The 21,700-nt window shown below is 35.7% G+C and overlaps 1 protein-coding gene across 3 annotated transcripts in view; it reads left to right on the top strand.

The window, feature by feature from the left end:
• The window catches only part of Vwa8 (von Willebrand factor A domain containing 8), a 443,736-nt gene that overhangs the window by 145,845 nt on the left and 276,191 nt on the right, over window positions 1-21,700 (top strand). For all 3 annotated transcript variants that reach the window (XR_015445839.1, XM_004844253.3, XM_087197309.1), the window contains 2 exons: window positions 12,042-12,202; window positions 14,275-14,388. Coding sequence is in view for 2 of the 3 variants with exons in the window: in XM_004844253.3 (XP_004844310.1) it covers window positions 12,042-12,202; window positions 14,275-14,388 (275 nt within the window). In the remaining variant the exon portion in view is untranslated. The remainder of the gene's footprint in view (window positions 1-12,041; window positions 12,203-14,274; window positions 14,389-21,700) is intronic.

Below are 21,700 nucleotides of genomic sequence, written 5' to 3'. Positions count from 1 at the left end.
ACCTCAGTAGCATGGGAACTGGCACAAAGAATCAACAACTGGGACCTCATCTTATTAAAAAGCTTCTGCACTGCAAGAAAAACTACCAATAGAGCTAAGTGACAACCTACAAAGTGGGAAAAATTTTTAGCCACTGTACCTCAGACAAAGGACTACTATCTAGAATACATAAACAACTGAAAGAAATCAGACCTCCCAATTTAAAGACCCAATCCAAAAATAGGCATCTGAAACGAACAGACATTTCTCAGACAAAGAAGTAAAAGCAACAAATAAACATATGAAAAAATGTTCAGCATCACTTGTCATTCAAGAGATGCAAATGAAAACAACACTGAGATTCCATCTCACTCCAGAAAGAATGGCTGCTATCAACAAATCAACCAATAACAAATGCTAGTGGGGTTGTGAGGAAATAGGAATCCTTCTCCACTGTTGATGGGAGAGCAGACTGGTACAACCACTGTGGAAATCAGCATGGAGATACCTCAAAGAACTAGGACTAGAGGTCCCATTTCACTCAGCTATTCCCCTGCTGGGTATCTCCCCAAAAGAATTAAAAGAATCATACCACAGTGATATATGTGCACCCATGTTTATAGCGGCACAGTTTGTAATAGCTACACTTTGGAAACAGCCCAATTGCCCATCAACCGGTGACTGGATAAAGAAGATATGATTGTTTTATATATAAAATGGAGTACTAGTCAGCCATAAAGAATGAGAAAGTAGAGGCATTTATTGCCAAACGGATGTATATTGAGGCCATACTCATAAGTGAAATAAATAGGACACGTGCAAATACCGAAAGTTTCTCTAGTGTGAGAAACTGAAAGTGCGAATAAGGATCACAATGATTAAAATAAATAATTGATAATTTGAAATAGGAAGAAAAGTTCCAAAAGGGTAGGGTAAGTGGGAGGGGAACGGGAAAGGAAAGAAGGGAAAGGAAAAATTATGAGAAAAGGAAAAAAATAGAAACAAAGTCTTTGTAAATAGGGAAGGGGCACAGTGATTGGGGAAAAAATAAGAACCAAGATCATCATGCACAGGTACAAGTAAGCAATGATAAATGTAAATGTATACCTAAAATGTACCAATAAAAGAATTTAAGCAACAAAAAAAATATAACAACCTGAAGAAGGTCCTCATCCTGGGATATTTCCTGTACATTTCCCTTAAGTTCTCCCAAATTTAGGTAGCTGCATGCAGGAACTCTGCAGAGGGGAGGATTGATGCCCATTATGCTGTCACACAGATGGAAGATAGGTAGGTTGACCCATTCATTGTTTAAATCTTAGCATATCTTTTTCTGTGCTGCCTTAGTCAGCGGACTCTACTTTTCTCTCCTTAACAACTCCCTGCATCCATCAGTGTTTTCAAATTTCACACCTAGTGAAGAGGTGTTTGGCTTTGTGCTGCACAGTGTCTCCTATGGAGGAACAATTCAGGAAAAGCAACTTTAATTTTGTGAAGAAGGTGACAAAGGTATATATTAAACCAATCAAGAGTTGTCAAATATTGAAGCTATGTTATATTTCTTATCCTTTCCCTCTTCCTCATTGCCCTCAACAGCCAATTATGAGTCTTCCATCATTTGATTTTACAGAATCCATCGTAACCTTGGATATCTCCAACCCATCCTCCCTGGTCCCATTATGGAACTTTGGTGCAAAATGCATTTGGCATATGGAATTTTACTTTATAGTTTGAAGAACACTACTCATGTCACTTGAATATTTGTAGATATTTAATTAAAATATCTTACATTGTATAATCTATTCATTCACTAGGGATCAATAAGAGTGATGTTGTAAGAATGTAAATAAGATCATATCATTTCCATGCACATAATCTGTCAATGGATTTCCAATGTGCTTAGAATGAACTAAAAACTCTTCTGACTTAAGAACTTTCTAGTAATGAGATTGTCTATTATAACCAGTCAAGATCTTTGTAAAGCATCCCTGTCCAGAACATACCACCAGTGAGTCTGGAGTAATTGGCATGAAGTGAGACCTGGACTTCAGTATTTTAAGATTCTAACAGGCAGCCGGTGTTAAGAACCTTGCCAAAAGTGACCTGACCCATGATGGCTTCACCAGCCTTTTCCTTCCCTCCTGGATCCTCTGCTAATTATGTTGCTGTCCCTGGCTACCTTTAGTCCATTAAATATGTCTACCTTCTTTCTCCTTCAAGGCATTTCCACAGGCTGTTCCTTTTGTCCTGGAATACCCTTTTCCTGATCTTCACATAGCTTCTTGACATTTGAATCACAATTTGATTATCCTGGGAAAAAGCGCCCTTGATCTACCAAGGCATTTGCTGTGATATCACCTGACATTTGGGCTCTCACTATATAGTCCAGTCTGGCCTAGAACTCACTATGTAGCTCAGGTTGGTCTCAAACTCACAAATCATTCTGCCTCAACCTCCCAAGCATTGGGATTATAGGCATGTACCAACTGCACCCAGTTTGCCTTCATTTTTGAAACTTTTTGAATATATTTAGTTTTCTGTGAACATTTTCTTCCAAAATTTTAATGTTTTAAATATTATTATTATCTTTAAGTTGTGGTTTACATTGTGGACAATAGTATTCACTTTGGCTATCTAAAGCTAAGAAATATTTATTGCAGAGTATTAGCTAGGTTATGGCATTTGTGGGAGAGATAAGAAATGGAGTTTAAATTTTACTCATTTAAGAATGACTCAAGCAGGAGAATTTCCATTATAGCTCCCTAAAAGAAAAGCTTTCTTTGTGCTGGCTACCACATGGCTCTCATACGCACTTACTGCCATTTTCCCAGTCTATTGGATGTGAGAACTCTTGGTAGAACCTGTGTCACATACAGAATGCTAGTTGCGAAGACATTAAGAAGCTGTGTTTCACCTGAGCATAGTGGTACATGCTGGTAATGCTAGCCCTTTGGGAAGCTGAGCAGAACAATTGTAAGTTCGAGCTCAGGCTGTGTGACTTAGCAAGACCCTGTCTCAAAATAAAAAATTTAAAAAGGCTGGGCATGTAGCTTAGTTTGAAGTCTGTGAGATCAATCCCCAGTGGTTAAGGAAAAAAAGAAAGAGAGAGGAAAAGGAAAGGAAAAGAGAGGGGAAGAGAGGGGAGTCCAACGGAAGGGAAGGGAAAGGGGAAAAAAAATGTTTTTAGCTTCTGGCTTAGTACTGGATAGTATACTGGCTTAGTATAGTATAGGAAGGATAGTAGGAGGCTAGTTGATTGGAGATCATCATTTATAGTATTGTATATTACATTATTTCCACATACCCTGACTTTCTATTTTATTTTGAGATTTTAGTAAGATACCCTTTAGTTTAGTTGATTTTTAATAGGATAATGGATTTGATTGGCTGACTAGCTTCAGCCAAAAAGTTTTGTTCTATGTTCACAAAATAAATGTTTAGAGTAGATCATCTTGAAATAGACCCTAGTAGTCATAATGAATAGAGCTATAAATGATTCAAAATCAACTTCCCATGGATGGTAGAGTAACTCAACCATGGTAGACTTGTAACATCAACATACACATAATAGGGAACATTTATTTTACATATTAAAGATTAAAAATAGTTCTTTCAAAGAATAAACTTGAGGGACAAGCATGGGAGAGCTTACAAATAATTTTGCAATATACAGTATGTAAAACACGAGGCCTTATTAAGATCAAACATAAATGACACCTAGGAATGTTGGCGGCATGCCCTGTGTTCTATTCACTGAGCATGCTTAGTCTCTGTAAATAATCGCTTTGTTTCTATTCTAAGACCAAAAAATAATTAACTTTTTTTTTATACAATATTTATGTAATAATGTATGGTTAATAGGTATGGACATAATTAACCCCTCATTGCAAAGTTCCTAGCTTGCAGAACTTCAATCTAGGTTTGCTCAGTATTTATATGACCGATACGATTTTTTTTTTTGTAGAGCTGGAAAGCTTACAGAATTCTAGCTAGTTTATATTGGAAAACAAAATCATTATCAGTTTATTTACCCCAATCAAAAATTAAATGCCATAGTTTATATTTTAATTTAGAAATAAGAGACTGAAAAATCATATTCACCTAGAGATATTCTTACTATTAATTAAAACATTTTTATTTCATTGTTTTACTTCTATATTTAAAAGAAACTTTGCAAAGCAATGGTTGCTAGCTGCATTTGAGGTCATTTCATAGAATAGTTAACCTTATAATCACTACACTTCTCAGAGAAGATAATTGAGAGTATAACAACAAGTTGATTTGTGAAGCTAGCCTGAGAGGTGTGTAATTAGTACATTCTTCTCTTAACCCCACAGTCTATGAATTGATTAATCCTGATCAAACTCTTTCCTTGTAAAATTTCATTTACTGAAATTTGTTGCTGTGTTTGGTTATAATATTCTTGAAGACAACCTAGCTCTATTCACTGGCTTTGTTTGACCGGGTAAACAATTCAACCTCTTCTTACCTCAGTTTTCTCCTCTGGGAAAAGAAGTCAATAATTGTATCTATTTCTCAGAGATATAAGGATTGCATGAGTTAATGTATGTAGAGTACTTGGCACCTTGTAAGCTTTTCTTTTTATCTTTTTCGTTTTTGGTACCGGGGATTGAACTCGGGTCCTTGCACTTGTGAGGTAGGCGGCGGAACCACTGAGCTAAATCCCCAGCCCTTGTAAGCTTTTCATAAGCATAAGGTACAATAATTATTGTCACTTGTATTTTTAATTCCTTAAATACTGGTGCATGGTGATCTGAACCATTGGGACAAATTTTCTCCATCTCATTATAAAGAATTGTAATGCTACTTCCGTTTTGGTGTTAATGTAGTAGTTAATATGTATATACTTTTTAAAGTGTCAATCTTTTTTTCTTGTTTTGTTTTGTTTTGGTGCTTGTGAGGCAGGCACAGGGCCACTGAGCTAAATCCCTGGCTCTTAATGTCAATCTTTATGTCGAGTATTAGATTAGATTCAAATTTTAATTTTTCTTAAAAGTGTGCATTTTGTATACCACCTTTTTCTTTCTTGGTTTCATCTTCCCTTGTTTAGTTTTTTTTTCTTGTTGAGCATATTAATTTTAATTTGTATTAGTACACATCTGCAGTACTTAATGATTACATTCAGTGTAGGGAGTTTGTACATGTCCATAACACATCTTCATTCTTTTTATGTTCTTGTCCCTCCCTCCATCTCTTGATCTCCTTTCCATGTGCAATAGATCTATCTCCCTGTTTCCTGTTATCTTTTATTTTTGAGTATTAATTTTAATAAGCAGATTTAACCTAGTGACATTCATCGTGACTCCTGTATGTTTGGACTTATCACCGTACATTATTTTCTATTTCCCAATATTTATTCTTCCCTCTGAATCTTCTGCATTTTTGTCCTTTTAGTTAAGAACAAATCACACAATGAAATATAAAGATCTCCACTGGTGCAGTTTAATACATTTTGACAAATTCTGCTTTTAAAAAATTTGAGGTTCCCATTTCCATTTCTTCTCTGTTGGTTTAGGAGACATCCATGCTGTATCAGTTAGGATTAGGCTTGGTGATATATATATACACACACACACATATATATATACACATATATACATATATATACATATATATACATATATACACATATATACACATATATACATATATATACATATATATACATACATGTGAACACAAAACCCTTGTTTAGTTTTCTTTATCCATTTATGTTTAATCATATAATATATTATGTTAAACATATTTTATGGAACTCTTCCAAGTTCATATATGTGATGAAATTGTGAATTGTTTTAGACCTGATTGATTTCATAGTTTGTATACAGTTTGGTATCCTACTGTTGCCAGTCATTTTAGTTTCTTACTAGAAAAGTTATATATATATTATAATGCAAAATTTTACTTTCATATCAATATTTAGTTTTAAAGAACAATAGTTAAAATTTCTTTATGTACTAAAAATGTATCAGTTTTCTTTTTGAATGACAATATGACTAATTCTAACCTAATTCTAGCCACTCTACACACAATCTATTAGAACAGTTTTTTTCCTTTTTTGAGCTAATGACTTATATCTGGATTTCTCAGGGCAATCTTAGCTTGGGCCATTCAAAAGTTCTAGCCAGACATCATGGCAGATGACTGTAATCCCAGCACTCTGGAGGCTTAGGCAAGAGGATCACAAGCTCAAGGCTAGGCAATGTAGTATCTTAACGAACCCTGTTTTAAAATAAAACAATACCAAATACTCCTCTCCCCAAAGAAGTTCTAAAAAACATTTAAGGAATAAAACTTCCTGAAGGTTCAAATCTATATTCTCTGATACATTTTATGCAGTTACGCTTCTGTATTTTTAATTTTTAGTATGGTTTCTTTTGTTGCAAAAGAAAAGAATCTTAGGAAATTTACTTTACATATGTTTTACAGGGTACTGAGTAAGGTGAGGTTTTGAAGGTTAGACAATGGTAGCTTTAAAGGAGCTAAATTTCATGTCATGTTTTAAAATTTTTGAAGAAATGCAGAAAGGAAATGGTGCAGGTTCAATGATACCATTAGTGCTATTTTTATTCTCTTAAATTGAGTGGTTTCAGGGATAAGAAAAATATATGCAAAAATGGAGGCATTCATCTATGTGGATTTTCATTAGTGTGCTTTCAAAATGCCCATTAAAAAAAAAAGCACAGTATAAAAAGTGTTAACTTTGTAACTTACTCATAAAGATGTGCATTTAGGCAGGAAAAATCATCTATGGTGAATATTTAAATTTTAAAAAAATTGAGAGGAGGTGAGCCAATCCCAACACCCAGGTGCAGGCTCCTGGGCCGCTATAGCACTGCTCCCAGCACAGACTCGCAGGCGCCAGCAGCACCCCGAACTCCCCTCCCCCCCATCAAAATGAGAAGGCACGTAAAGAAGCCTCAAAACCAGACTTCCATATCACCTATAGCAACCCCAAAGGGAAATGAGATGGAACAATCTGATACTCAACCACCTGGACTCCCTGAACTGGCAACAAAAGAGGATCTGGAAAAAATGAAATCGGAAATTATTTCTCAGATAACAGCAGAGATTGTGCTCATAGTGCAAGACATGATTAATAAATCTACAGAGGTCACAGTTAAAAAAAATAGAGAAGCTGAGGAACATGATGGAATCCCAACAGAGGAAACAAATGGACTCCATAAAACAGATGCAAACAGATTTCTAGGAGATTAAAAACTCCACTGAAAGTCTACACAGCAGAATGAGCCAATGTGAGGACAGAATTTCAGACATAGAAGATAAGATTGCAGTTAGTGACTAGGAAAAGAAAAATTGCTTCAGAATTTTAAGGGACCATGAGAAATCAATCCAGCAGCTGCTAGATGATGCAAAGAAGAATAACATAAGACTGATTGGAGTCAATGAATAAACAGAGAGTGCAGATGACATAAAAAATCTGTTCACAGAATTGACGGCAGAAAACTTCCCAAGCAGGGGAAAAGAACTTGACATACAGATAAGTGAGGCATATAGGACTCCAACTAGCCTTGATCAAAAAAAAATCTACCCATAGGCATATAATAGTTCGGATTCCAGAAACCCAACAGAAGAACAAAATTCTACAAGCAGTTAGAGAAAAGAAACAAATCACATACAAAGGAAAGTCCATCAGAATCACAACAGACTTCTCAATGCAAACCCTTAAGGCTAGAAGAGCTTGGAGTGATGTATTTCAAGCCCTAAAGGAAAACAGCCTCCAACCCAGACTGATGTACCCTGCAAAACTATCTTTCAAAATTGATGGAGAAATAAGATACTTTCATGAAAAAGAGCACCTTAGGAACTCCATGAATACCAAACCAGCACCCCAGAAAATTTTAGACAATATCCTAGGAAAAGGCAATAAGGATCACAACCCCAGGAAGCCCAGCAGAATGAATCTGTTGAGCCCGACAAGAAATTAAATGCAAAGGGGGAGAATCCAACAAAAAGAAAAAGTCATGACAATGATAAGTCAATATAGTACAGTACAGACGTACTGGCTATTTATCATCTTCTTCTGTCTACTTTTTAATTGCATTGTCTATTAATGAGCTGTAAGAGTTCTTTATATATTCTGGTCTTAGGTTATATATGTTATAAATATGGTCTGTATAAGGACTACTTTTCATTTTCTTAACGTTGTCATTTAAAGTTCTAAATTTTGATGGAATCTCATTTATCAATTTCTTTCTTTTAAACATCATGTTTTTTATATCCTAGGAAATTCTTGCCTACCCTAAATTCATAAACATTTTCCCTTATAATTTCTTCTTAAAGTTTTATAGTTTTTGTCTTTCATATTTAGGTCCATAGAACCTTTCAAGTTATTTTTATGTATGGAAATAAAGGGTTGAAGTTAATTTTTTACATATGGATAACAGATGTTCTAGTACCATTTGCTGAAAACACTATCTTTTCGTCTGCTCTTGAGTTGAGTTTATGTTTTATAAAATGTTAATGTTAAATAATCTTTCAAAACTCAGTGGACCATATATGTGTGGTTCTGTTTCCAGATTTTCTGTTTTATTGCAATGATCTATATATTTGTCTTTCCTTATGCGAACTGCCTTGATTACTGTAGCTTTAGAGGAAGTCTTAAAATTAGGTAATAAGGACTGGGGATTTAGCTCAGTGCTTCTGCTCCCTGCCTTGCATCCTCGGAAAAGAAAGAAAGAAAGGAAGGAAGGAAGGAAGAAAGAAAAGGAAGGAAGGAAGGAAGGAAGGAGGCAGGAATGATGGGATAACTTTTAATATGTGTAGGGGTTTATCACATGTGTCTTTTACGGAATACATTTTAAAAATATCCACCATATTTTTTAAAATCATACCCATTCAGACTATTCTAAAAAATTTACTAATTTGATTTGATTAGTCCAGTTGTTCTGTGAAGCTTTAGTTTAGTGTCCTTGTATTCTTACATAATTGAAAGCAATTTTCACACAATTGAAAAGAACTTTTGATTTTCACTCTTATTTTTGGGGAAATAGAACCAACTATCTCTTTAAAGAAAGGCTGGAATTTTTCTCTTTAATGTAGGATCTTATTTATAAAAATCAACAGCTTACATTAAAAGGAAGGTCTTTTTTTTCTCAGGAGGGTTTTTATTTTAATGTAAGATATATTAGAAATGAAGATAAGAGATTGTGTATAGAGTCTAAAACTGAACTGAGTTAGTTTTCTAAAAAATGCCAAATATTTTCCACTTTTCACTCTTCTGAAGATTGAAAACAGTAAGAATATTTCTGGTCTGTACTTGCAATTCGCATTAACAGCATTGAGCTATATTGATCTCTTACATCTTGTTTAACAACAAATAATTATTTCATTTTTCTTCAGTAAATATAAGGGAGTTTCCAAGTGTTAGGTTGAAAAAGGGGAGCTTTTTGTGCTAGTTGTCTTTCTTATCACCTCTGTTAGTAAACGCTTACTTACTTGAATGAGGAAAGTACTGTAAACATTGTGTGAATTTACAAGATATTATAGTACTTTGGAAACATGAGCAAACAAAATAGCGCTTTTTCATATCATGCCCAAAATTGTGATTTATGCTATGCTATTATAACAATGAAGAATTGTCTCTATTGAAATTTTAAAATTCTCTATTGAAATTTGTTAACTTCAACTCCTTAGGACCCTGAACCTCTTGTTCCAGAGTCATGACATTCCTCTTCTCTATCTGTTTTCAGTCTGGAGCTAGGATATTCAATTAATATCCATCTATTTCTTTGAAAATATGGTATAAGTGGGATGGAGCTAGGATATTCAATTAATATCCATCTATTTCTTTGAAAATATGGTGTAAGTGGGACGACTTCCTCATGCTACCTCCTCTCTGAATTCCAGTAGGAGTGTGTAAAGGAAACAAAGCCTACTCTTTGTTTTTTTTACCTTACTTTTAAATTATGGTATTTTGTTGTTTATTTTGTATATCCTTGTGTAATCTCATTAAGTCCTAGAGGGAAGCACTGTAAATAAATGAGACAAAGATTCACATCATTCGATGTCTTATAAAACAGTATGCCCTGCCCGGGTAGCACATCAGAATTATCATAATGTTAATTTTAAAAACTGCTATTTGGACCTACTCAATTAGGGTAGTGAGGCTTACCTTCAGAATAATGAGGCCTAAACTTATATATTTTCCACACATTTCCCAGCTATTTCTGATACGTATCTTTGATTTTAAGCCACTATGCTAAACAAGTTTCCAGTTTAATTTTCTAGGATAATATGTTATGTAACTCTATAATGAATATATTTTTCTGGAATAATTAGTACTGAGAGTTTACTTGTTTTAACATTAAAAAGATTATATATGTGTGTATATATGTATTTATGTACATATATACACTTGATTTTAAAAATATGACTATGAAAATGACTCACAGAATTTTCAAAGTTTTTTATTTTGCCTAGAGCAATCCACTTAGCAGTGTGTTGCACAGCTCAGAGAGGGAATGAGCTCATCCCCACTGCACCATTGCAGTAAACACTGGTGATGGGGACGAGCTTAGTTTTGGCTGTTGTAACTGTCATTGGCAGCAGGGAGTGATGCTGCTTATATAGTTTGCATAAAATTTTAAATTTGTAGGTTAAGAATTAAATACAATTATCAAAAGAGTTAGACCAAATTATAATTAATATGTTAAAACCATCCCCTTATGGCTGGAAAGATCGAATGTTATTGTTTCTTAATAATTAGTATGTCTTTATGATTCAATACTAGCCTGTTTTCCTTTTTTAAAAAAAGTTTTGTTGCTACATGTTTTTATTTTATTTATTTATTTATTTATTTATTTATTTATTTATTTATTTGGCACCAGGGATCAAACTCAGGACCTTATGCTTGCAAAGCAGGCGGCGGAACCACTGAGCTAAATCCCCGGCCCTGCTACATGTTTTCTAGTATCATATTTTCTAAATCAGCATCTTTTGATAGGGAGAACATTGAAGTAAAACTTACATTTTAATCTGTTTCAATAGAGGTTCAATGTTATTGTAAGTATAAGTATATTCATTAGTTTCCTGTCTGCTTAAAACTTGGAGTGGTTGTCAAAGAATTTACAGAAGACCTTAAATTTTTAGATAAAAGTGACCATAAAAATTTCTTTTATTTTATGTAAGTCTCACAAAATTTATCTAAAGGTGGTAACAAATCATCATCTTCGACACTCTTAACACACAGAAGAAAAATATTCATATTACTTGGCACCAAATTTTTCACAGTAGAACGATTTTTTTAATATAACACAACTATTAATAGTTTAAGTATGTTACATTATTTTAGTGCTAGCATATTTTATGTAAAAATCGCTTGTAAGTGCCATGCTAGTTTCTCAATTCCAGCATCTCATCTGATGACTGTCCTCAGTTCCTCCATTCCAAAGCCTCTTTAAATATAGTGAGTCACTGTGATGGGCCCATCACAGAGAACTCAGAGAACTCAGGAGAACTCATCAACTAGAAGAAAATGAACATTCTTGATAATAATCTTTTAGTATTGAGTTTGCATGGCCTCTCATTTTAAAATGGAATCAACACATTTTGATCACTGCAAGAGTAAAGTTGAGTTAAATCCCATTAAAAGCAGTTGGAGATTGAAGGGAGGAGAGGGAAATAGGAAAAATAGGAGAATCAAGATATATCATATACAGGTATAAATTCCTTATGATGAATGTGATCATAATGTATATCTAAAATCTACCAAGAAAATTAATTTTAAAAAAGCAGGTGGGAATTACTACCATTATCTAAATTAATGTTTTATGTGAAGAGGAAAAAACTAAATAAAAGGGAGGGGGAACTGTCACTCTTACTGTATTATGTGAATGAGGAATAAGAAAAAAATTTAAAGCTTTCTAAAGATTTTTCTCTTTGGTTTTGAAATGACTTCCCAGTTGTTATATGAAATAGTATGTACATACAGAGATGACTATAAGGCTAAATAAGCTACAATCTATGCGCTAAAATTTAAATTCTCTATTTTCTTTGGTGGTGGTGGGGATTGGTTTTAGGATATGACAGCACGTGATCTACTACAGCAGAGATACACTCTTCCCAATGGAGACACTGCCTGGAGGTCCTCCCCACTTGTGAATGCTGCTCTGGAAGGCAAACTGGTCCTGTTGGATGGCATTCACCGGGTCAATGCTGGCACACTCACTGTTTTGCAAAGGTTTGTTTGAGTCATTCTTACACAAAATAAACCCAGTGTGACACACACACACACTTCATTCCAATTTAAGCAGTAAACACGGAGCTTGTTCATCGTTTTTTTTTTTTAATAAAACTGGATTATGGATTAGAAATAAATTAATTCTATATCCAAGTGGAATAACAGATTATTTATTGTGATAAACACACTATAGTAAAGCTCCAAATAATGCACATTTGGGGAAATGCTACTATCATAGCAGAATTCTCTATGTAAGAACTGAAAAAAGGAAACTTTTTCAGTAATAACTTTGAAAGACTTTATATGTGAAGATTTATATATGTAACATGTCCACAGCTGAAGTTTCTATGTTTTGTCAGAGTCATAGCTACATAGGTTACAAATTCCTCATATATCTATATTATTGATTGATCTGGTTGCACTTTTTTTCTTTACTTTTTTTGTTAGAAAGAAAAGATGTAGTTTTAATATAAACTAATAATAGCTGATTATATTGTATAGAGACCAGAAAAGCTTACTTTGTAGGTAAAAACTATAATATTTCTATAACCATTATTTTGAAGTTTAGGTGTGAAAAAATATCCACACATTCCTAAACTTCTATAAATTAATTTTAAAAGAAAATTAAACTTCATGTGTTATCTTTTTGCAGAAAATATTTCTATCCTGTGTCATTTTCAGCAATTAATAATATCTTTGTTTCATCTTAGTTTTTTACTTGTGGACATTTAATTTTAAACTTTGACTTATTAGGAAGGGTCAAATAAGTAGGGTAAGCCCCAGCTAGCTATTCAAAGTTTTTTCTTTGACAATACAAAGATAACTGAGTAGGACTTATGGTTCCAAATACATTGGATTAATTCTAATTAGACTTGAGCCCACTTAAAAATAATAATCACAAATTTATTTCCATAAACATTTCATACTCTTGTATTTTTCTTTCCCAAACAGACAAATGCAGACATGAAATAAAATAATACTCCCTTTTTCTGTTTGTCTCTTGCATGTTTAACCAAGTAGAATAGTCAGAGTAGCAGCAGCAGCTGTAATTAACTGAGTCCTTATTGTCTTCTGCTGGGTATTGTACTAAGCCAGTGCTTCTCAGTATTTTAACCATGGAATCATTTTGCAGGATGGGAATTTTAAAGTATTGATGCTTGCACTCCATCTCCACAAATTCTGTTGTGATTGGTTCAGGCTGAGGTTTGAACATTGGCATTTGCCAGAGACCCTATTGTATAATCAAGATTGAGATCAATTGTATTAAGCATCTGTTTTTCATTAGCTATTTAATTTAAACAGCACCTCTATTAGGTTGGCATTATTGCCTTAATTTCATAAAAGATGCAAGTTTAGAGAGATTAAGTAGTTTTCCCTCTCCCTAGTAATTCAGTAAGATACAGAGCTGGAGTTGAATACAGATCTGACTGATTCCACTGGCCATACCCCCTAACGTTGGCATTATACAGTCTCTCCTCCATCAGTGCCATCAGTGGAGCCTGTGTGGGGCAGCTACAGTCCAGGTATGGACAGACTTAGTGATTGGTGCTTTTCGCCCTCTGCAGCACTTTGAAAACAGTGCTTTTTGTGGTGTGGATGGTTCATTAGATCACCCTCAGAGTTGGATATGAAATAGCAGTTTAGTTAATTTATTATGAAAAATTTTGTTGCTTTAAATCTTGTAATTCCAAAGGTGGAAATATTTTGATAATACTTTCCCTTAAAGAGTTACATTAGACTCAAAGGAGTATGTGTCAACTGCCTTGGTCATTAATAAACACCTCATGGTTTTCCTGGGCCACCTATTCAGCTCTTTCTTTTTGTCTTCCTCCTCCTCCTTCAATTTCCTCCTCCCTATCCACTTCTAGTATTCATGCCTTTTGCTTTCCAGTATGAAACTAAGTTTTACCAAGTATCACAGTACTAGCAACCTGAAATTTTCAAAGGTTCATCTGTTAGACTTAACTGCCAGCAATAATAGCCATGATTAAAATGTTGACTATGTGATTCTACCACTAATAAAATCAGTGTTCAAACTGACTAATTTCCTAATGTTTTCCTTATCCCATTAGGTTAATACACGATCGAGAGCTCAGCCTCTATGATGGCTCTAGACTGCTAAGAGAAGACAGATACATGCGCTTAAAGGAGGAGCTGCAAATGTCTGATGAGCAGCTACAAGAGAGGTAATTTTTAGTACATTGTTCTTATTAACTTACTGCTAAGTTTTAAAAAACCTGTTCATTATTTTTCTAAACCTAGGGTCAAGCCAAAATGACTTTGAACAGCTTAATAATTTGATGTACTAGTCAGGATGATAGTTTGGCACTTCCTAGAACCTCAGGTTGCCACCTGAGATGTACTCTGTATTCTTGCTTTTACGTTAGTGGCTGACCTTAGTTTTAAGAATTAAACACTTCTCTGTTGCGCTACCAATTTAGTTAGCCTTTTATTCTGTATCCTCTCAGCAAAACAAAAGCTGAGGCCACAATTACTGCAGTGTTACATAATGTAGCTTAATTAAACCTTCCAGAGATGCAATAACCAAATGCAATGAGTGATACTTGATTGGATCCTGGAATAAGGAACAAGATGAAAAGAGCTATAAAGACAATTAGAAAGGTTTAGATTTGGACTATGTATGTACTTATGTATTAATATTGAATTAATTTTCTTGAGTATTAAAATGGAATTGTGGTCATGAAGGTGAATATTCTCCTTAGGAGATCCTTACCGAGATGCCTCGTGGGTTAACTAAAACAATCTACAACTTGTGTCCAAATTGTACAGGGAAAAAAGTTATATATGTGTGTACAAACATACATGAAAGAAAAAATATCACTTGAGTGCAAGAACACAACTGTGGTAAAATCTTTGTAATTGGAAAAAAAATCTAGGTGAAGGAGATATGAGTGTTCATGTTTTTGTCTTTTGAATTTTCTATGGGGTTGAAATTTTTCAAAATGAAAGGTTTAAAGGAAAATATTTCTCAGATGCATAGTAAACCTTCCCTTAGAAGAGGTTTGGCAGATATGTTACTTTTCTTTTTTCTTTTTTTGTTTTTTTTTGTATTAAATTCTTTTATTGGTACATTGTAGGTATACAACACAATTACATTTCTCATTGGGAATTGTACCTTTACATACTGCATCTTGGTTCTTATTTTTTCCCCATTCCTAGCCCTATCTTCACGCCCTCCACTCTTCCTTATTTACAAAGACTTTATTTCTATTTTTTTCCATTTCTCATCATTTTTCCTTTCCCTTCTTTCCTTTCCCCCGCCCCTCCCACTACCCCTACCCCTTTGGACCTTTCCTTCCTATTTTACATTATCGATTATTCATTCTAATCATTGGTACATTTTAAGTATACAATGTAATGACATTCATCCTTGGAAATTTGCACCTTTACATAGTCTCTCTTGGTTCTTATTTTTCACCCTTGCCCAGCCCTCTCTTCAACCCCTCCAGTCCTCCCTATTTACAAAGATTTTGTTCCTGTTTTTCCATTTTCTCATATTAATCCCATTCCCTTCTATCCTTTCCCCTAGCCCTCCCACTTCCTTCCCCTTTGCCCCTTTTCTTCCTATTTCACATTACCTATTATACATTTGGTCCTTATTTACACTTTCAGTTTCTCACACCAGAGAAACTATTCGGTATTTACACACGTGTGTCCTATTTATTTCACTTAAGAGTATTGCCTCAATGTGCATCCACTTAGCTATAAATGTCTCTAATTTCTCATTTTTTATGGCTGAGTAGTACTCCATTTTATAAAACCACATTTTCTTGATCCAGTCTCCAGTTGATGGGCATTTGGGCTGTTTCCAAGTTTTAGCTATTACAAACTGCGCTGCTGTGAACATGGGTGCACATATATCACTGTGGTATGATTCTTTTAATTCTTTGGGGAAGATCCCCAGCAGTGGAATAGCGGGGTCAAATGAGACTGCCAGTCCTAGTTCTTTGAGGTATCTCCATACTGATTTCCACAGTGGTTGCACCAGTCTACACTCCCACCAGCAGTGGAGCAGGGTTGCTCTTTCCCCACAGCCCCGCCAGCATTTGTTATTGTTTGATTTCATGATAGCAGCCATTCCTTCTGGTGTGAAGTAGAATCTTAGCGTTGTTTTCATTTGCATCTCTCGAATGACCAGTGATGTTGAACATTTTTTCACGTATTTATTTGCTATTTCTACTTCTTTGTGTGAGAAATGTCTGTTCATTTCAGATGCCCATTTTTGGATTGGGTCTTTAAATTTGGGAGGTCTGATGTTTTTAAGTTCTTCATAGATTCGAGATAGTAGAGCTTTGTCTGAGGAAGAGCAGGTAAAGATTTTTTCCCACATTGTGGGTTGTCTCTTCACTCTGCTGGTAGTTTCCCTTGCTGTGCAGAAGCCTTTTAATAAGAACAGATCCCATTTGTTGATTGTTTGTGGTAGTTCATGGGCAACTGAGGTTTTGTTCATAAAATCTTTTCCTACACCGATGTCTTCAAGGGTTCTACCTAACCTCTGTTCCAACTGGTTCAGAGTTTCTGTTTTAATATTTAGATCTTTAATCCATTTTGATTTTAGTTTAGTGCATGGTGAGAGATACAGGTCTAGTTTTAATCTTTGGCAAGTTGAAGCCCAATTTTTCCAGCACCATTTATTAAAGAGGCTATCTTTCCTCCAGTGAGGGTGTTTGGCTCCTTTGTCAAAGATGAGATGGCTGAATGTGTCTAATGTTTTTTCTGCATCTTCTAATCTGTTCCACTGGTCCTCAAGTCTGTTTCTTTGCCAGTACCATGCTGTTTTTATCACAGTAGCTTTGTAGTATAGTTGCAGGTTGGGGATTGTGATACCCCCTGTCATGTCTCTGTTACCTAGAATAGCTTTTGCTGTTCTGGGTCTCTTCTTGTTCCAAAGGAATTTTTGGATTGTTTTCTCGAGGTCTATGAAGTATGCTGCTGGGATCTCAATTGGAATTGCATTAAATCTATATAGCAGTTTTGGAAGTGTGGCCATTTTCACTATATTAATCCTTCCTACCCAGGAGCAGGGGATGTCTGTCCATTTTCTGATATCATCTTCAATCTCTCTTTTCAGAGTGCCATAGTTTTCAGAGAAGAGGTCTTTGATTTCTTTCGTTAGGATGATTCCTAGGTATTTTAGTTTTTTGGATGCTACTGTGAAAGGAATTATTTGCCCTATTTCTCTCTCAGTGAGTCTGTCTTTGGTGTAGAGGAAAGCTATTGATTTTTGTGTGTTGACCTTGTAACCAGCTACTTGACTGAATTTGGTTATTAAGTCTAGAAGACTTTTGGTGTCATTCTTGGGTCTTCTATATAGAGTATCATGTCATCTGCAAATAATGACAATTTGACTTCTTCATTTCCTATCTTTATTCCTTTTATTTCTTTCTCTTGTCTAATTGCCGTGGCTAATGTTTCCAGAACTATATTGAACAGGAGTGGTGATAGTGGACATCCTTGTCTTGTTCCTGATTTTAGTGTGAAGGATTTCAGTTTTTGACCATTTAGTATGATATTGGCTGTTGGTTTTTCATAGATGGTTTCTATCAGTTTGAGGTAGAGACCATGTATTCCAATTTTTTGTAGGGTTTTTATCATAAATGCATGTTGGATTTTGTCAAATGCTTTTTCTGCGTCTATGGAGATAATCATATGGTTTTTGTCCTTGGCTCTATTGATATAGTGTATTACATTGACTGATTTGCGTATGTTGAACCATCCCTGCATCCCTGGGCTGAATCCCACTTGATCAGGGTGTATGATCTTCTTGATGATCTTCTGCATTCTGTTTGCCATTATCTTATTAAGGATTTTTGCATCTATGTTCATTAGTGAGATTGTCCTATAGTTCTCTTTTTCAGTTGGGTCTTTCTCTGCTTTGCGGATCAAGGTGATGCTTGCTTCCAGGAATGAATTTCGGAGTATTGCTTCCCTTTCAATTTCATTGAAGAGTTTCAACAGTAGTGGCAGCATTTCCTCTCTAAATGTCTTGTAGAATTCAGCAGTGAAGCCATCAAGGCCTGGGCTTTTCTTAGTTGATAAATTTTTAATTACATTTTCAATTTCATTGGTTGATATTGGGTTGTTCAGAATTTTTAGGTCTTCTTCGTTCAACTTTGGTAATTCATATGTATCTAGGAATCTGCCCATTTCTTCTGTGTTGTCCATCTTATTGGCATATAGGTTCTGGAAGTAGGTATTGATGATCCTCTGGATTTCTGCTGGGTCTGTCGTAATTTCACCCTTTTCATTCCTAATTGGATGGATTTGGGCCTTTTCTTTCCTTTTTCTGACAGGGTTGGCTAAACGTCTGTCAATTTTGTTGATTCTTTTGAAGAACCAACTCTTGGCTTCATTGATTTTTTGTATCATTCTCTTAGTCTCCATTGCATTGATTTCTCCTCTGATCTTTATAATTTCCTCCCTTGTATGAGCTTTGGGGTTGTCCTGCTCTTCTTTTTCTAGAAGCTTGAGGTTCAGCATCAGGTTGTTTAATTGGGCTCCTTCTGTTTTCCTAATATGCGTATTTAGTGCTATGAATTTCCCTTGTAAGACTGCTTTCATTGTGTCCCATAGATTCCGATATGTTGTATTGTCATTGTCATTTAATTGAAGGAACTGTCTGATTTCTTCTTTAATTTCCTCTGTGACCCATTGGTTATTCAGAAGTGTGTTGTTCAATTTCCACGTGTTTATGAAATTTTTTGAGTTTCTTCTGCTATGGATCTCCAATTTCATGGCACTATGGTCTGATAATATACAGGGGATAACTTCAATTTCTTTGCACTTACTTAAACATGTTCTTTGTGTGAGTATGTGGTCTATTTTGGAGAATGACCCATGTGCAGCTGAGAAGAATGTGTATTCTGATTTTGTGGGGTGGAAGACTCTGTAAACATCTGTTAAGTTCATTTGTTCAAGAGTTCGATTGAGTTCTAGTATTTCATTATTTATTTTTAGTCTAGTTGATGTATCTATTTGTGACCGTGGGGTGTTGAGGTCCCCCACTACAATTGTATTAGTGCATATATGACTTTTCATGTCCGTTAGTATTTGTTTTATATACTTGGGTGCACTAGTGTTTGGTGCATTGTTATTTATGATTGTCATCTCTTCCTCTTGGATTCTTCCCTTTACCAGGATGTAGTGTCCTTCTTGGTCTCTCTTAATCAGTGTTGGTTTGAAATCTACTTGATCTGCCAAGAGGATAGCTACTCCTGCTTTTTTTCAGGTTTCTGTTGCATGTAGTATTGTTTTCCACCCTTTAACTTTCAGTCTATGAGTTACCTTTTGAATGAAGTGTGTTTCTTGTATGCAGCATATTGTTGGATTTTGCTTCTTGACCCATTCTGCCAGTCTATTTCTTTTGATTGGTGAATTGAGACCATTAACCTTGATGGTTATAACTGAAACGTATTGACTTGTCATTGCCATGACTTTTTCTTTTTGTTGGGTTCTCCCCCTTCCATTTAATTTCTTGTCATGCCAGATGGGTTCATTTTGCTTTGCTTCCTGGGGTTGTGATCCTCATTGTCTGTTCCTAGGATATTGTGTCAAATTCTTTGGAGTGCTGGTTTGGTATTCATGAAGTTCCTAAGGTGCTCTTTGTTGTGAAAGTATCTTATTTCTCCATCCATTTTGAAAGATAGTTTTGGAGGGTACATCAATCTGGTTTGGAGGCTGTTTTCTTTTAGGGCTTGGAATATGTCACTCCAAGCTCTTCTTGCCTTGATGGTTTTTGTTGAGAAGTCTGGTGTGATTCTGATGGGCTTTCCTTTGTATGGGATTTGTTTCTTTTCTCTGACTGCTTGGAGAATTTTGTTCTTCTGTTGTGTTTCTGGAATCTTAACAGTTATATGCCTGTGTGTAGATTTTTTTTTGATCAAGGCTATTTGGAGTCCTGTATGCCTCACTTATCTGTATATCAAGCTCTTTTCCCCTGCTTGGGAAGTTTTCTGCCATTATTTCTGTTAAGAGATTTTTTATGTCATCTGCACGCTCTCCTATTTCTTCATTGAGCGCAGTCAGTCTTATGTTATTCTTCTTTGCATCATCTAGCAGCTGCTGGATTGATTTCTCATGTTCCCTTATAATTTTGAAGCAATTTTTCTTTTCCTGGTCACTAATTGCAATCTTATCTTCTATGTCTGAAATTCTGTCCTCACATTGGCTCATTCTGCTGTGTAGACTTTCAGTGGAGTTTTTCCTGTCCTGGAAATCTGTTTGCATCTGTTTTATGGATTCCATTTGTTTCTTATGTTGGGATTCCATCATGTTCCTGAGCTCCTCTCTAGATTTATTAATCATGTTTTGCACTAGGGGCACAATTTCTCCTGTTATCTGAGAAATTATTTCTGATTTCATTTTTTCCAGATCCCCTTTTGTTGCCAGTTCAGTGTGTCCAGGTGGTTGAGTATCAGAGTGTTCCATCTCATTTCCCTTTGGGGTTGCTGTAGGTGATCTGGAAGTCTGGTTTTGAGACTTATTTACATGTCTCCTCATTTCAACTGTGGCGGGGGGCTGTTAGCACCTGCATGGATTACCTCCTCTGAGCTGGGTGAGGTGGTACAGGGGCCAGGAGCAGCGGTAGGGATGGTGACCCAAAAGCCTTTTCCTGTGGGCTGGGAGCAACGGGAGGGATAGTGGCTGGGACGTCCCTTCCTCTGGACCAGGAGCAGTGGGACAGAAGGTGGCCCAAAACCCCTTTCCTCTGGTCTGGGAGCAGCGGGAGTGATGGTGACCAGGAAGTCCCTTCCTCTGGACCAGGAGCAGTGGGACGACAGCTTAGAAGACCCTACCTCTGGGCCGGGAACAGCGGCACTCAGTATCTTGGTCTGGTGGTCTGGTGTCCTCTGTGTCTTTGTAGTGTGGATCCAGGTGGCTGCCTGTCTGCAGCGGGGTGACTCGGTGTCTTCCGCATGACTCAGGACCTCGGTAGGGCCTGGGCAGACCTGCCTGCCTGCAGCTGGCTGATTGGACGTGTTCTGTGCGACTCAGGACCTCAGTAGGGCATGCACAGACCTGCCTGTCTGCAGCAAGGTGATTCGGCATCTTCTGCTTGACTCAGATATGTTACTTTTCATGTTGTTTCATTTCTATTGATATCTTAACACAAATAGAGATTGGTATGTTGGAGGTCTCCTCCTCATTTAATCTGACCTTATTTAATTGAATCTTCCCTCTCCCAAAGGGCTTCCCACCATATTTAAAACAAGACCATCCTATAAAAAGTAATAAAGTGTATTTATTATTGAGTTTACATTTTCAGCAAAATGTTTTTAATACATTTTCTTTCAATTTTTTCTTAGAAGAAAAAATTCCTTACTATGTCTGTATAAGTTTTTAATAATTTTGTAACTGTTTATGCTTCTGAGGTATTTGTTATCAAATTCCTCTAGCCAAAAAATGGTCTGGTTGAGTATTTAGGGAGGCAAATACGTATAAAATATCTTTTATTTTTTACCTTCAATTTATAGCATT

This window comes from Heterocephalus glaber, unplaced genomic scaffold (assembly GCF_053883595.1).
Source record: "Heterocephalus glaber isolate CG9 unplaced genomic scaffold, H.glaber_assembly_v1.0 deba00001666, whole genome shotgun sequence".
NCBI lineage: Eukaryota > Metazoa > Chordata > Mammalia > Rodentia > Bathyergidae > Heterocephalus > Heterocephalus glaber.
The sequence above is the reverse complement of the archived record's forward strand: the minus strand, read 5'-3'. Positions and strand labels throughout refer to the sequence as shown.